Here is an 18719-nt window from a genome sequence, read left to right as displayed (position 1 = left end):
TTATCTATACAACACAAATATAGAACTATAATCTATTCGGCACAAATAGATAGTAATTAACAATATTGCAAAAATAGAGAAACATTGTCTATACAGGTCAAATAGAGATCTATTGTCTATATAGCACAAATAGAGAACAATCGTCTATAAAGCACAAATAGAGAAAAAAATGTCTGTAAAGCAAAAACAGAGAAAAATTATCTATACAACACAAATATAGAACTATAATCTATTCGGCACAAATAGATAGTAATTAACAATATTGCAAAAATAGAGAAACATTGTCTATACAGGTCAAATAGAGATCTATTGTCTATATAGCACAAATAGAGAACAATTGTCTATAAAGCACAAATAGAGAACAACTGTCTATAAAGCACAAATAGAGAACGATTGTCTATAAAGCACAAATAGAGAACAATGATCTATACAGCACAAATACAGAACAATGATCTATACAGCACAAATACAGAACAATGATCTATACAGCACAAATACAGAACAATGATCTATACAGCACAAATACAGAACAATGATCTATACAGCACAAATACAGAACAATGATCTATACAGCACAAATAGAGAACGATGATCTATACAGCACAAAAAGAGAACAATTACCTATACAGCACAAATAGAGAACAATGATTTATACAGCATAAATAGAGAACAATTGTCTAGAACACACGAATAGAGAACAATTAATAAAATTGCAAAAATAGAAAACAATTGTCTATAAAGCACAGACAGAGATCAATCGTCTATACATCACAAATACAGAACAATTGTTTATACAGCCAAAAATAAAGATCAATGATCTAGATAGCAAAAATATAGAACGGTTGTCTATAAAACACTAATAGAAAAACAGTTAGCAATATTGCACAAAGATAGAACAATTGTCTATATAGTACAAATAGAGAACAATTAATAATATTGCAAAAATAGAGAACAGGTGTCTATACAGAACAAATAGAGAACAATTGTCTATGCAGCACAAAAAGAGAAATATTATCTATACAACACAAATAGAGAACAAAGATATATACAACACAAATAGAAAAACATGATTTATACAGCCAAAATTAAAAAAAAAAACATTTGTCTATTCAGAACAACTAGAGAACAATGATCTAAACAGCACTATTAGAGAACATTTGTCTATAAAAACACACGTAGAGAACAATTAATACTATTGCAAAAATAGAGAACAATTGTTTATACAGCACAATGAAAGAACAATTAATAATATTGCAAAAATAGAGAACACTTGTCTATACAGCACAAATAGAGAACAATTGTCTATAAAGCACAAATAGAGAAAAAAATGTCTGTAAAGCAAAAACAGAGAAAAAATATCTATACAACACAAATATAGAACTATAATCTATTCTGCACAAATAGATAGTAATTAACAATATTGCAAAAATAGAGAAACATTGTCTATACAGGTCAAATAGAGATCTATTGTCTATATAGCACAAATAAAGAACAATTGTCTATAGAGCACAAATAGAAAACAATTGTCTATACAACACATATAGAAAGCAATGGTCCCTACAACAAAAAATATAGAAGTAAAAAGTAACAAAACAATTGACAAATAAAATCAATGATATACACACCGACAACATGGACGAAACGAGCACACTTACAGAGGGTGTTGTCCTGGATGTAAGGAAGTCCGACAAAATGAGGATCAGGAGTAGTTGTTTTCAGCCTGCCAATTAGGCTGCTAAACATTAAGTCAGATTCATTGGGTGGCTGCTGGAGTTAACCTCAGACACCTACACCAAAAGAACAAGCTCTTAATTGTTACTTGTAAGTAAATGTTTAACATATTTCCGATTACTTTCTTCTATTAACAAAAAAAATGTGTTGTGAATAAATCATAGCATTCCATTGTAAATTTGAACGAATAAGAGATGCATAAACTTCTAAGAGAAGCCATGCTGACCTTTCCAAACTCTTTTCTATTTCTAAATTACGTGTCTTGCTTTAATAAACCAGAGGGCAATTGTTGTACATTGACTGGATCAAAGACCTGGAAATGACTAGTTTACAAGTTTGCATAGAGATGGATATAATAAGGGCCAGAAGGTATGATTGTTGTTCATGATCAGCTAAATCTTAATTGACACTGTCAGCACAATCAATATCAACCATAGGGAAGCTCATAGAAGAATTTGTAACAGAGATGAATTAGGATTGTCAGGACTGGCCTTCAACCAAGAGAAACAAGAGATTTCGTATGGTACAGTGATAGCTACTTCCTTCCTGAAATGGTCATATTTCAACACTTGCATTTCCCGTCGATGTAGACCTATTCATAGGCTCAACAATACAGCTATCGAAATGAAGCATAAAACGAAATTTTACACATTAATTGTTATAATGTTTTGATGTGTTACCCTGATAAAATATTAGTCACTTACTACAGTATCGGCTGGGGAACCATAGGTAATCGAACATCTGGAGAACTGATGCTCGTGAGGACAAACAAAATACTTCCGTTCTGTAAATAAAATGAATGGTAGTATGCTCAGGTATACGAGAGATGTTATGGACTTAAAGAAGGATTTTAGTTTGCCCATGGGGTGGTTATTTACGTAACTGCCAGGGTTTATGTAATATGTGTACGAAAGATGGTGTTATATTACGTTGGTAGGGTTTTATATCGGGATGACTGGTGATGTAGCATAATAAACAATGTAGGATTAAAGTACTCTGTGATACAGGTATACACGAGTAATAATGGTGTCTTTGTACAATACATATCACCTATTTTATCGCATGCATTGAATATCACATTAGTTTACCCCGTGCATTGAATATCACATTATTTTAGTTCATGCATTGAATATAATATTATGTTACATTTTACATTGGATATCATATTAAGTAAAGTGACGTTAGTGAACTGATACTAATGTCGTAATGGCTATTTCTCTTTAGCTTTTGATATGTGTGAGAAGATTACAGATGGGTGTTACATGTACAGTGTTGTAAATGTTCACCGTTTCAACACATGGAAAACATAGCGAAACGTATACAGTGACAGTCAATCGTTGTTAAAAATCCCTCTGACTGTTCACCCAAGAACAACATAAACTGAATACATCATCGAAACATAACACAAAAATCAATTATTCGCTCAAATCAGCTTTAAACCTCCTTTTCCTGAAATATTAATTGATACAAACTCTTATACAGAATCTTCGTTTTGTTTCACTTGTTCTCAATTTATGTAAACCAGATGTACATGTAGGTTGTTGGTCGTGTATCCATTTGGCTTGATTGTGCTCCCACACTTCAGAGCTGTGTCGCCTATTTTAAATCAGCTTGTCACCCACTAGAGGGAGAAAGTCTCGTGCAGAATAGCACACGCTAACTTGTGACGTCATAACACGTGAATGGTTGGCAATTGTGACGTCATACAAATGGCGACAAGTGGACTAATTGTATGGGAGTTAAAAAACAATCCCTTACCTTGAGGATGTAACAGAAACATTTTCGACCCTCGAGTAAATAAGTTGGTTAGCAAACCATCGGCAGAGTCTCAGGTTAGACAACAAGAACAATAACTCCTCCGGTTGTAGATTTTTTTAATCTATCATCTGCTTTGTAGATAGCATTGAAGAAGTACATGTTGTCTTACTACCTTAAATGCATTTCTAAATAGTTACAATCGTCTTTGTCAAAGCTTTGTAACATATTTAGTAATAATAGTTTTGAGTGTTACTAAACCGAACGTATAAAAGAAACATGGGGCATTGGATTGAAAGTAAAAATTCATAATCACATCAGGAACAAATCTGCATCCTTTATGGCAGCCTAAGTTTTTATCTGAATTTTAGTTATGCGAGTTCATTGTACACTAAATCCGGCCGTCCCATTGTACATGTATATATATATATCGGAGTATATGTGTTTGTTGCTACATGTATTGTTTTATCAGTATCGGCTACAAGTGACAAACATTTCAATACACATTTATGCACCTAATTGCAATTTGTTGGAGACAGCAGACATTATTTTAGTGTAAAAATCATGTTATTATTGGCAGACAAAATTCACAAACAAAACATCTACAATACCCTGGTACTTTTTCAAATGATAAATTGGATTCATCATGTTTTTGTGACAGTTCAGAACTGATTTTTTTTATAAATGATGGATATCTACATGTAATCTGGATCTGACAGAAGAAATATTGGTGATTTTCACAAAACTTCTCTGTCTGTGTCTTCTTCTATTGTTCCTGTTGTTGGTTATAGTTTCTGTTGTTTCTAATTCCATTTGTTGTTTGTTCTTGATGCCGTTTGCTCCTGCTGTCATTAGTTCATATTGTTGCTAGCTTCTGATGTCTTTTTTTCTTTTCTGTTGTGATTTCCAATTGCTGTTTGATGTTGATGCCTGTAGTTTCTGCTGCCTATTGTTGTAACGCCTGATGTTTCTTCCTGTTATTTCAAATTCCTTCTACCGCTGTATCCTGTTATTGTTGCTGTTTTATAGTTGTTGTTGTTCTGTCGTTAGTTCCTGTTCTGATTGGGTTCTTTCTTATTATTACTATTGTTATTAGTTCCTGATATTGCACGTGCTTGCTGTTTCTTGTCTTGCTTATTTATTGCCGCTGAGGTAGTTTTCATTTTCTTGTTTTATTACACTTCACTGAATGGAAAATGTCTCTGCCGGTTGACTTTATGAATCATTGCTGATTTCTATTGAGATCGATATGTGTGAGTATTCCTTTCCGCGATGTGTTCCTATATGACATTCTTTAACCCATTGTCAGCGCTATGATACCTGATTAAGTGTCATACTTTTTTGTGTAGATGATGACATTGGCGTGAGAAGCAAATTACAAGTAACACTTTAGTCGCAAAACAAATTCAATGAACACCGTCTCAATATCACTTTAATTATTGCAAGTAAAAATGTCCCAAACACATTGATGTCAGACACATATGATGTAGCTGTGTTATCACAATGCATTCGTTGTTTTTGACTATTAACACACACCTGGACTATTGATAATACAAAAAATGAATATATTTGTCCGACGTTTGTTCAATAGTTGAGCGATCTTCCACCAAAACGTAGTGTTTAAAAGCGCTGGGATTATACCGTACATAGCATTTGCTGAATATATAGTCAAAAGAAAAGACGCTGTAAAACTGCATCTTCAGTATTCAACTCCTAGAACAACCATATCTAGTTTCATAATTATACAAACATTACAATTTGTTCATATTTATTATTTGTTTTAGTACTTTAGTACACAAACTAAGCTCTGTCTGGGACGTAATTTTCCTTCCTTAAACTTCAAAGTGGAGTTTTTCCATAAAGATCATTGCGGGGTCTTCTTAAAAGATGTCATTACACCCCGGAGGGAATCGTCGAACTTTATTAGTTAAAAACATGTAATATGATTACCCCCTATGAGACAATAGAGGGTAAGTAGTATTTATTAGGGGGCAATATGGCCGTTACACGTCGATTTTCGGCGTCGCTTCGTATGTTCAAAGTCGTATTACGTAACAAGGAGTCTTTATATAGAGACTACGTTAAAGTGTCTACGTCATGCACCGAATCGGTATCTGAATGAACCCCTTAATAACTATGATATTATTCATGCACATTATGATTGCTATTTTGATTAATAAAAATGGTCCTCTGTGCAATAAATTAGTCAAATGATTTGTTTCCGACCTACTATGGACCCAAAGAGGGTTAGTAATATCCTCAAAACCTTCTATGGATTTGTAGTAGGTCAATGACAAACCATACAACTATTATAATGTAATTTTTTAAACGATCATGGCGGAGTCAAACACAGAAAACGACGTTAAATAAAACAAATAAAATTAACTGCATTATAATATATAATGTATTCGTACTGTATTTAGATAATTTCGTGTTATTTGAAAAATAGTTTATTCCATTTTAACCAGTATGTGATCATCCAATCGCGTTGATAATGCGCTGATTTTACACATCAGCATGGTTACATGCTGTTGATGGACATTTCAACCTCAATTCAAAGATTTGAATAGTTAAGGAATGAAAGTTATTTTTTTCAACATTCATGAGGTCATAACAACAATGGCTTTTTGGACATATTCCATGAATCGCGTTAGCGTTGTCACTTGTTTCATTAATTCAGCGTTCACTGAGGAAACATCTGAATTGCACTTTTGTTTCTCATCAACAATATTGTTATACTCAACTGCAAAAGCCTTACACTTAAACCAGCATTGTGTCAGGGACAATATATCCCATTATATATTAATTTAATGCTTGAACTTGTCTAGGAAAAGTTACGAAAATGAAACCAGGCAACGGAATACTCAATATAACCAGCAATTCTATGAACCACTATTCTCTCCTTTGTGAATTATTGCTTCTTCTTTTAGACGTAATGACTATATACTGCATCAAGACTGGCGAATAAATGTCCTATTTTATTGTCGGTTTCAAATGCCATGGTAATATTATCACTTAATTAGCTAAATTATAACAAAGCTACTCCCTCGGTAGTAACAGTGCGCTGTTTGCCCCCGTAGCCTTTCTTGGATGTCGGTAGCGCTTATTTAACTTTGTTTCATCATTATTTACACGTTGTAGAAAATGAGATATATTGCGAGACTTTACGTCATTAAGATTGGGAACATACCCCAGCTCTGATATTTAATTATTTGGTAGGAGGTATTTAGAGATGTTTTTTTAGTATTTATTTGTATTTTCTTTTTCTTTTTTTAAATTGAACCGAGTTATGTTACAACTTAATAAAACTTGTCTTAGTTGCTACGTCCTATTGGGTGTCTGTGTACAAAAAAAAAAGTGTTTATGATGCCTATCTGCATAAAACAACACTGTACATAAACTATCACAGCGTATGAATGTACAAGTGAATTGTTAGGTTACACAATAAATGATTAGGCAAATGTTTCGGTTATGATGCCACTATAGTTTTGAAACAAGGAACTGGTATGTTAGTTTATTTGTCTGTTTGTTAAGGGTTTAACGACCTCGCAACTACACAATTTATGTACAGGTCATTCGAATATGTGTGCCCGGGGAAACATCGCCGATAGAAACGAGCAGGGAGGTGAGAAAATAATATATATATATATATCCTTAGGACTGCAGTAGGGGCAGCAAATCAAGTTTGTTACCTTTATATTCCCTAGGCAGACAATACAGAAGAAAATCCACGATTCTGCTTGGAGCCGAACGTAAATAAGTCTTATGCTAATTTCCGGTTGGATAAAGCACAGCTTTTCCTTCCCTGGAACTTCTGTAGTATCCAGGAATTATAAAACTGCAAAGTGACTCTTTTCATTTACTACCGCTGAAATATGCATTGTTGGGAATGATAATTTTTGTTTGCTTTGTTTTGGTTAAAAAAACACCTCATATAACCGTAATTGGACTACGGCATATTCATTATTAGTTACAGGTGGATGCTTATAAACAATCCCAATAAAAATATAACATGATTTACATTTGGTTATTATCATTATTTGGCAACTCAACCTAGATGTCACGTCACATACTTACATGACAAATCATAGCTTCAAGAACACTACTTTGTTATATTTACGGGCTAATCTTCAGTCCACCATGATGCTTTTCTTTACCATGCCAGTCGATTGGAAATCGTCCTTTTATGTAAGACAGAAAATACATTGCGTCATTGAAAGACCCAACAATAAATTAGGAGTGTGGTGTGTACTCCGCGTCCGTTGACCACAGTGCGTTGTTAACATTTTGCTCTTATCATTCCAGATTGAATTCTTGCAATTGTCAGTACCCCTGGAGATTCTTAGAGCCACACAAAGAAAAGCAATCATGTACGCTAGGAGTTGAACGATTAAGGGACTACATGTTATCAGTCAATTGCTCAGAGGATTCGGCAAAACGGGAATTCGTCTAGTCGAGTGAGTAACTAGATGGTTCATAATCTATTATCTAATATTTACATACCCCCTCAGGGACAAACGACGTATAGGTCGTTGCATTATAAGTAGGTATTCATCGCACGACTTGTCCTTTAGGATCCTTTGAAATATAACAAAAGTTGGTTTTGCCAGAAATTATACGTAAATGTGACGGAACCCCGAAGGAAACGTGACAATTATACAATGTGTATATCTAATTACACGAACCAGTTCTTGAAGTGATTTTTTTTGTTATTGCGTTATATCCCTAACTGACAAAAAAAAAAACGTCAAGCGGATGGAATCTTAAATATTTTACGAGGCCTTCCAATGCTTTGTACATCCGACATGTTTGTTGTTAATGACCGTTGAACTTTGCCGTATTGGGAAAGATAGGTTGGATCTAGCTTAGTTGAGATTCTTTATGGTTTCCTAACTATACATTGACATTCACATAATTGTTTATTAGCGACGTTAATGCGATTAATTGGCATTCCGAGAAGACTGACATGGGTTATGAAGGGTTCGACGAATCAAGAGCGGAAATTAAGAGGAAATGTGAAAAAAATGTAAAAACAAGATAAATATAATGATCACTCCCGAGGAGTGAACTTTTATTCTGGCTTACGGCCTTTACTGGGAATTTAATCTGTCATAGATCAGGGTCGTTTATTCCCGATGACTTAAACTGGTGAAGTGACTGCCTTATTGTTTATCTTATACACACATATGCATACACAGTATCCGACTCTTGGGATGGTTTTCAGGTATACACATTTATAATTTCTTATTGAACTATTAGCGATAATACTGATGGGAGTCCCCTCTGCCGAGATTTTAAGCACTAGGTGTTTCAGGATACATATTGTTGACAGCTGGGACAAAGGTCAATAACGTTAACGGAGAAAATTCCTTCTTGAAGACGTTTGAGTCTCTTTGATGAAGCATCTTACTTTTTTTGTAAATCACGGTATTCTTCAGTTATGAGTGGGGGCTTATAGTGTTTCGATTTTGTCATCGTTTGTAAACGATTTTTTATACATAATTTCCTTTACCTACAACGACTTCATTTGCCGGTCTACTTCAAACAAATGTTTGAGGATTGTAAGCAATTTTATTTCCTTTTGAAAGCTTGAATCGAATCGCAACAACTCAATTCGTTGGAGATACGTGGGGTCAACATTTCATGGTTTCTGAACAAAACACCATTTTGTGGATACATGAATTTGTGGATGCTTTATATCAAGCTCTTAATTATTTTGTGGATGAATATTACCCATGAAATCAACGAAATTAAGAGTCAACACGGCATATAATTGACCTTTGACCAATATCATTAAACGCATGTCCTCGCAGGATAACTGCCATTTAATAACCTTTTCGTAAAACAGACCTTCTAAAGGGAATATAAGTAGATTACGGAGTTGTGCATTAAAGTGGCAATTATGTTTGACTTATATTTAACCACTTACCTTTATATTGATAACCATTACATATTACATATTTCATCAAGTGCCAATATCCTGTTATTGTTCTATCTACGATTGCCATATTACTAGTGTATATTGTGATGTTGCGGGGTTATTCTTAATATTAAAGACAGATGTGCTCCTTATTTTAAGCTTTGATCTTAATATTTAAAAAAAAAGCTATCATAGAGCATTTAACATGCATAACCTCGGTAGTCACAGTAATCTTTTTGTCTAGTGACACGGGTAATGATATACACACTTTACGCGTTATGTAATTTGAAATTGATCAGTACGTCTGTGCATTGTAGGGTCAACGCCTATGGATATATAGACTGGTTAATATCCATAACTTATATTTGCTAATACCTCCCTACGTGTGTGCAGGGTTTTTATTGTGTTCCGTTTGTAGTGGGACCGTGCTTCTAACGGCATATGTTATAGTGCAACCTCACTTGAATGTTACAGCACAGATACCGCAACATCCCCACCAGACCATTTTATACTCCACCTTGATTGCTGGAGTTGCCTGGGGAAGAGAAAAAACACTTTGGTCTTTTTTATAGTTTTGTTTTCTCTTATTCAAAGTACTGGAGAACATAAATAGTTGGTAAGGTTGCACTCATTTGTTACGTGTTTTAAGCCACATTTTAATAATTTATTTAAATTGTTATACTTCCTTGTAAATTTATGAATACATTCATAGATAAATGTTGATCATTCAATGTTTATTCGGGTTCATATAACTTCCTATTCACCGAAATACAAGTCCTGAAATGTTATATTAGATGCTGAATAATAATAAAATCATTAATAAAGATAGAACGTATAAAAACGGTTACATGATCATGTAGGAGGAAATTACTGCCTTTGGCAAAAGGATTGCGATATTATAATTAAAATGACTTATGGAGTGAATAGTGACCTGCTGTTTATAAAAATAGTTATACAGAGCGAATATCGCAAATCAGCGACCTCAACGTGATTATGATCCAATCAATGAGGATGTACGAAAGATATCCGTCATCTAATATAGACATTGCAAGTGTAATACCATCCGAAATACAGATGACATTCATATAAGTAATGAATGCCATTAGCCAATTCTTGAAATCGCCAACTTACAGCGTTCTCCTTTATTGAACTACAAGGTATGATAACACTGACTTTCCCTTTAAGATGTTAACTTTATTAACTAAATGAGCATTCACAATACATACAGATATAATCTTAATGCTGATTTATTTCTAATGTTATATATTAGTACTTGGCTGTTGTCAGTTGGTATTAATAATCAATATGAATGCCAAGACGAAATCGCAAATTCAATACTTGTAGTAAGCTCTAATGCACAACTCTTCATTCAACGTGTCATATCCGTTTGGCACTCATGTTAAATATGAATATCAACTGAGAGCAGTTCACTTATTAAACATACTATAATCCGGAGTATCTGAAAGGCAGTGGGCTAATGTAATATGGACTATGATCCGGACTATGAAATGGTTTCTAAGACATCCAGTTTTCTGTCGATAAATACGTTGCCAGCATCGCATTAATAGCAATCAGTTGAGATTTTTTTTTATATTCCTCACCATTTTTTTAAAAAAAATGTACATGAATGTGATCAGAAATAGACATCCTGTTAACGTGCCGTTGTTATAACGAAAATATATTTCGAAACAAATACGAAACAATTATTTCGGAGAAACGAAACAATAATTCGATAAAAATAAATAAAATAAGTGTGAACTATGTTAATTAAAGGGCTCCATAGTAAATCTTTTTTTAATTATCCGGGTTTTTTCTCAAAATATATGTGTGCAGAAACAAACATTCTGTCGTGGAAAAGCATACAAATTGATTTTAAAATGTCACCATTCCAGCATCTAACGATAATAAACCCGGCATGATGTCTAAATTAGACTACACGATGAGTACGCGTACTCTCATGATAGACTGGCCACCGTCTCTCTAATATTGAATATTATGACATTATTTTTAACTCCAATCATTTTGCTCACTTGGATGTATGATTCTAAACTAGGGGGAGATAAGCTAATAGTAAAATGCAGTCGAGAAATTCTTCATAAAAACTGGTGGTCAGTCTATTATCATGACGACTGGATTGGTTTCTGAAGGCGACGCCGTATTAAAATATTTTACCACAACATCCGTAAAAGTCGATGGTACATTTGGTTAACAGTTGTGTAGAAGAGGTCAATTTACGTTTCCATAAGAAGGGAAATATCAAGGCGATAAGGATGCTATCACTTATCACAAAAAAGGGACTGAATTATTACCACTGGTCGACTTAATTTATATGATTGGTCAACTTAATTATCATGAAAAGTCGACCTTACATGTTACAAATATGATAAAATCATCTCGACATCATCTAAATAGTGTCAGAAATAGAATATGACACGGCATACGTGATACAAACATATACTGTTGTTGAAATATATCATCGCTACCACTATGGAGCAGATGTGGCACTGCAAACTTCTACTCAAGCCTCGCTGGCAAAAGTTACCAAACTCAGTGATATGACCGTGTTAGCTACATGATTAAAACTTTCCAGCAATGTCTTCCAACTGAAACTTATTAAACTCCCAATTATCTTCTGGACCTAGTTGCCCAAAGATCGGCGAACTTTAAAAGGCAGTTAATGAAAAATTAAAATGGTTGCCCATAAAAAACATAGACTTGCAAAGGAATCTTAATCCTGAGAAGACCCAAACATTACTTGTCTCAACCAATCAATAACAGTAAAATGATATAGGTTGTTCTTGATTCGATATATTCATAATCTTAAAAGTCCCTGGCCACTGGTAAACTCTTACAGACCTTAGAGAAATTGTGGACTAGACGGTAGAGACAAATCTTTACAACACTGACCTTTTTCGGCTTCAACAATGTGCTGTTATTGTTCAGATCAATTTATCATCACAGCTAGCAAAAATAGCCACTATTTATTAATACATTAGGTACCTTTCCAAAGGATCCGACAGGCCAGGAAAAACTGCAATCAATATGGATTATTCTCTCATAGTCCGGACTTAAACATATTTGTCAGCATGGAAAGAAAACGATTTTATGATACGAACACATAATATAAAGGCAGGGTTAAATGTACAAACATACGCACATACTTAAGATAAGAAGGGGGTAATCAGTTTTACCCAATCTGATAGTCTGGTCCATGATACAGGTATCGTTCTCCAAAATAGTTCATAATCCTTGATCAGTATAAGACAAACACAAGTATATATGTATGTAGATTTCAAAAACATATCACATTATTATAAATGAACAATGAAGTGAATTTCAAACATTGGTATGATGTATACATACGAAGTATATATAATAGAATATCGGTCAAAAAAACTATTTACACGATCAAGGTTCCAACAGAAAACTCGTTTGTCACTTCCGACACATATATGGACATGTAAAGCGCAATCCAACTCGAACAAAACACGTATTGGATAAAACAAAACAAGCTTCGAATCAACCACCGATGTATCACGCGCCTACAGTGTACAGTAAGGAGGATACAGACGCGATGCATGTTGCACTGGCTAGCTAGTGTGTGACCTACAAAACGTGTGGTGCATTCGGGGAACGTGTGTATTTCGAAATCGATTTAGGTCGGACGTTATGACACATTCGTTTTGCGCTTTATGTTAATTTAGCCAACATCAGGATGGCCTCCAAACTCGCTGCGTTTTCATTGTTAATCTCGACTTTAATCGTAGTGATTACGATAGTTATAGTGTTTGTGCCGAATCTGATCAGCTACAAGCTGTCCATATCCATGACGGAAATAATGGCGCTCCCTGGTAAACTGACTTCCATGTCTGGAATGATTCCGGAGCATACCTATACGGTTGGGATAATAGAACCAAATATTCCTACAACAGGACTACCACCTGGCATTGGTGATTATCGACTGTGCGTTTCACTCGGGATTTGGCGCTGTGACTTTGAAACAGTGGTACCAGCAGTACCAATGCCAATAAATTGGGGAGGATCATATGTTTCCCTCGGAGATAAATTCGAAACTACTGCTAACCAGATGATGTCTTCCCTAGACCAGATGGGTTTCGCTAAACTCCTGTTTGGAGAAAACGCTGTGCCGGCGATGGCAGGTAAGACTAAATTAGCTAATGACATGGGATTAGCATCATTATCTGTAGATACCGAGGGATTACTAAATACGCTTCTTAATCTTTATCATAGACCAATACCGGGCCAAGACGGTTTCGCTAGTCTTAAGGAACACCACCAGGCCCGTATTCCACCCCGCACAAAATACATGGCCAAATATCTTCCCAATTAAGACTCCCTTTTCAATATTGATATTTGAATCAGTAACTATAAACTCGTGGTTTTTGTGAAAACGTAAGTGTTACCTACTAAAAACTATAGTATGATTGAAACTACTGTCTTGAAGCAAAACATATATCTATATAAATATAATAATATGGGGCAAAGAAGTAATTCCAACAGTGTGGACAAGTTTAGGTTGGCAAATTTTCGGAGCGATCCGCTCCTTTTTCAAGACACAGTGAAACAGAACAGTTACATGTACATATACATCATATTACAAGATGATATAACTGATATACTATTATTGAAAATATAGCTATTATATAAAACCAATAGTCCCCTCGTCTAAAGCAGCCGAAGGCAGCAATTAAGCTGAGAGCATCGCGGTTTTTTTTTGATTTTGTTTTTTTAATTTATTTATCAATAGGTTTCATTTCATACATTGTAAACATCCATAAACGTTACTAAACAATGAAATCCGTGTTTGTTTATACATGATGTCGCGAAAAATGTAAACAAACAGCGGGCATGGATTGTATACGTTAATAGAGACGGTGACGCAAGTGCACAAGAGGCCACAGAAGGGGAACTTGGTTTGTTCTGCATAATTATTGTTGTTTTATATACTTATCTGTAGTTTCGTAATTCCACTCTAAAATAGTGTGTGTATGGGGTAGGGGGTAGGGATGATAGTGGGGGGATCGTTGAATTGGACATTGACAATTAGAATGTTAGTATGCTTACATTTACACAGATATGGCACGAGAGGAAAAGTTTCCGGAATACATGTTTTGATCTGGTGAGAGAAAACAAATGAGGCCAGTGAAAGATGACACAGTGTTTATTTAGTCGTAAAAAGTCGTTAAACGCACATAAAGAATGATTTGTTTTTCGGAAGATTGAAAAGTGCTTGAACAATTTAATCATGCTCCTGAAGAAAGCTTACAAATTTACAAGTTTTAAGGGTTCATATATTTTTCAGTGATAGACATTGCATCACGCTCAATATGCCATGAATACATTCAATATTTCTTATAACTTAAAGATAAAGATATGTATGCTCCCCAGGGAATTGAGGAAGATATTGGCTGGTTGCAAAAGCCCTATAACCACGGATAATATTTTATGAAACGCTTTGAGACGATCTACGAACTAGGTTGTGATAAAGCGGTATATAAAACCTCGAAATATTATTATCACTATTATCATTTCAAATTATTGTATCAATCATGTTTTGCAAAATGTCAATACTATAAATGCAATTATTTCTTGTTATCGTTGTAGATACCAGATTAAATGTGTATTGGTACATTTTGCAGGCCTGATAAGGACCATTTTCGTTCGCGTCCAAATTGAAGTGACTGTCGCCTTGGTGTTTGCCGTCGTTGCTCTAATGATAACAATTGCAGTAATGTGTGGGAAGATTGGACAGACAAATCCTCTGGTCGTCACCTCCACAGCAATTTGTTATCTCATCCAAGGTATGCACCAATATATAAGAACAGAATTTGACACTATAAATACTTTTTTTTTGTCTTGACGTCCTATGTTTTACTATATAATATAATATAAGGGCTACAATGATGTTCTTTGAGTAGTGACATGGTTCATAATCTATTCACTTTGCTCATTGGTAATTCGAAATTATCCAGTGCTCTCCTTCGTTTTGAAAAAAATATATCAAAAAAATAAGGGGTTTATGAACCTCCCCGGTTGTTCCAATTGCAAATAAGATCAATTTCTATTTCAACCTTTTTGAACCCTGGCATCCCTGACGAGTCATGTAAGGGCGAAACAGCTTTATGGTGCAGGTTGATTCACTTTTGACATTCTGTATCTATTACTAAATCCAAACGTATATACGTTCATCTATATTTCATGGTTATTGGGAAAATAAATTGATGGACAATTACTTGTAGAGTCAATCTATAATGCATTGTGTAACGAGATATATTTGTATGTATGCATGAATTTTAATAATATTTTAATGCGATTCCTCATGGCAAAGGTAAATTTAATTTATGTATATGGTTTCCATCTAAAGACGCTGGGTGATCGGGCTAGAAGAGAACACTACATGTACCGAAAAATTCAATAGATATCATCAGATCTATAATTATAATAATTATATAAGTTGAAAAAAATCTTCAAAGATGAAATTTGCCTGAGGATTCTTATCAAAATCCAAGCGGCCCACTGAAGCCAAGTCGGGAGGGAGTAAAGTAAGCTGTAAAGTATATAGGGAAATTACAATATGTCTTTTTGCTAATTTGTATACATAACTTTTCAAACGTTATTGAAATTATCAAAATGATATGACAATCCGATAAAATGATAACCATTTTGTTTCAGCCATAATGCTGGGCGTCGCATTAGGTTCATTTGCACAAACTCTGCAGCAGGTTACGAGCTTGGCAGAAATATATGCACTTGTGAAAATCACCGATCGAGGCTACGGAATTGTTGTGCTTGGGTTCTTAGTTGTCCTTGCCTCCATCTCACTCGCATTGACCAATCTTCGAATGCTGGCCTACCCTGCAAAGGAACCATACAAACGGTTTAACCAAAGTGACGACTCACTTGCATATCCTGCTAGGGAGAAATTTAAACTCAATGGCGAATACGATGTTTAGCTGCATATAACCAGCCCGCAACGTATTGGACTACTTAAACATCATGGCAATAATACAAGGTGGGTTGCAGGATATTAAGAATTGTACCAGATTCGGATGTAAAATCAATTCTCGATAAAAGGAAATGGACAGAATGCAGCGTTCTATCATGATATGAACACGTGTGCTCAACGCAATCACATGTTGCACCATACTGAGTGATTATTCTAATGTGCATGCAGAATATATAGAATATGACGCAATAAGTATACCGATCCTAGTCGAGTTTCTGTATCACCTTAGGCCTAGTTCTTGTCGCTGGTGTTATTACGTGTTCATAAAATATTTTGCATTTCATAAAAAAAAAATATCAAACGACGATAACAAATTTTAAAAAAGCGTATAGACTTGCGTCATTATCATGCAGAACACGGAAGGAGTAATATGAGATGGACATAAGTTTCAAGCTGACAATGGAGAGGCCCGGAGAGATAATGATACACTGATGAAACAGTGCTTCGGCTTGGATCATGGACTGTTTCACCACACAGTGATCATGATTTACTTTACAGGTGCTTATTACCACCTCGTATGGTAGGTAAGCGTTATCTGACAGGAAGTACCGGAACATGTACAGTATGTAGCAAGCACATCGGACCCAGTACACAGTACCTGTTATAATCCGAGACTGATTCTGTTATTTACAAGACACTGTTTCATTAAATATATTGGTACATGTATCTACCGAATATCTATGTCAGATCGGACATTATCAGTTTGTTGGTAGAAAGTTATGTATAATATACAATAAAACACAGGACGAAAATGCGAAAATGGTACCCATACAGAGCCAGGCCTATCGATTACATAAAGAGGCCCTCAATTAAACGCTCATAACTTTGAGCGGTGATTTTTTTCCGTCCAAAATAATAATAGACTATTTTAACAATTAGTGGGTAAAATACGATGAACGTATATGATGCTCGGAGCTAAACATGAAATGTTTCAACGAAAACAAATAACAATAAAAATATTAAAAATATTGATTTGCTTATACATATAGTTTTATATATCATTTATGTATTTTAAAATATTTTTGACAAACGTATAAACAGTTTAGACACTTTAAGAATTCGCAGTATAATTTACTAATGATTCGTTCTAATTAACCTTGTCACGTGTTATTTTGTTTTAAGGTCCAGCTAGATTTAGGTGGTAAACAACAAAAAGCTATTGCTATTTGACGAGGCTTTAGTGATTAACATGTATATAGGCGAATGTTGTTAAACAAACAACAAAATAGGGGACATGTACACTTTATATATTTCAGGTTTCCACAGATAATATGCCCAGCAGAATTATAAAACACTGTTGTGCGGTTCCTGACTTACTAGAGAGTACTATTCAGTAGATACCCCTTTCGTGAAGTGTGAAATTTAGGCCATATCTGTCCTAATTAATCAATTGTATACCTCGATTTAGTTGACTCGGTAATGAGTTGCCTTTCCACTCTAATGTACCACGTGACTCCAAATCACAAAACATTTGTTCCGGAAACCGTTATCTCGAGTACGACGTATAGCAATCCATACCATTCGTTAATAGCTATATTTGTAAATCGTATGTCACTGAGATTAGTCATACCGCGTTATCAATAAAACTAACCACAATTGAATTGGTTTACGTTTTCTTTTGATATTTTTCGTATGTCTTTATATATTATATATTGATGGTTATTCGAAAAGCTATTGTATATCATAAGGAAAATATGTGTGTGTTTCTGGTATCCTGATGTGCTCCAGATGTTCCTGCGTACCCTAGATTTGTTTTGGTGTCCCCCGTTTTAGCCGGGAAAGATCAGCTTGTAACCCCCTAGGCGGAGTGAGCCTCGTGCCGATTAGCCCGTGTTCAATGTGACGTCATTAAAATGTGTGACCAGTGTAATTATGACGTCATCAAATGTGAATGATGATATTCATACCCCGCATGTGTTTTTGTTTACAAACATGGCAGATTTTTGTCGTTGGAGTTGTGACGGAAAAAAAATAGGATGGCAGCAAAATAATCACCCCCTACCTTGAGGGTGTAACAGAGAAGAATCCTACCCTCGGGTTGATTTGTGTTGGTTGTCTAACACTCGGCAGAGCCTCGGGTAAGACAACCAAAACAATCATCCCTCGGGTAGGAGATTTCTATTAATCTCCTACTTGTAGCCAAGATTAATTTGTAGATTTAAATATAACTCCCGGTTCCGAAGTACATTGTACTAATGGTTTATCAAAAACGTCAGTTAGCAGGTGATATTATTTTGAGGTCGCTATATGATAGACTATGACCATTTGAAATTAAAAAAAAAAAAT

General features: G+C 34.8%; 1 protein-coding gene across 1 annotated transcript; it reads left to right on the top strand.

Moving 5' to 3' along the window:
* Positions 1–12985: 12985 nt before the first annotated feature.
* Positions 12986–18032, top strand: LOC110453573. The gene is made up of 3 exons (XM_021502551.1): positions 12986–13566; positions 15067–15228; positions 16100–18032. The coding sequence occupies exons 1-3, from the start codon at positions 13122–13124 to the stop codon at positions 16378–16380; spliced, it is 888 nt and encodes a 295-aa protein (XP_021358226.1). The 5' UTR covers positions 12986–13121; the 3' UTR covers positions 16381–18032.
* Positions 18033–18719: the final 687 nt, after the last annotated feature.

This window comes from Mizuhopecten yessoensis, unplaced genomic scaffold (assembly GCF_002113885.1).
Source record: "Mizuhopecten yessoensis strain PY_sf001 unplaced genomic scaffold, ASM211388v2 scaffold7461, whole genome shotgun sequence".
Lineage (NCBI taxonomy): Eukaryota > Metazoa > Mollusca > Bivalvia > Pectinida > Pectinidae > Mizuhopecten > Mizuhopecten yessoensis.
The sequence above is the reverse complement of the archived record's forward strand: the minus strand, read 5'-3'. Positions and strand labels throughout refer to the sequence as shown.

Bases quoted from the DNA above. Each gene is read 5' to 3' on its own strand.
- LOC110453573 (XM_021502551.1), top strand. From the start codon at position 13,122: ATGGCCTCCAAACTCGCTGCGTTTTCATTGTTAATCTCGACTTTAATC. The intron at 13,567-15,066 runs GTAAGACTAAAT...TACATTTTGCAG, and splicing joins CGCTGTGCCGGCGATGGCAG to GCCTGATAAGGACCATTTTC. The intron at 15,229-16,099 runs GTATGCACCAAT...ATTTTGTTTCAG, and splicing joins AATTTGTTATCTCATCCAAG to CCATAATGCTGGGCGTCGCA.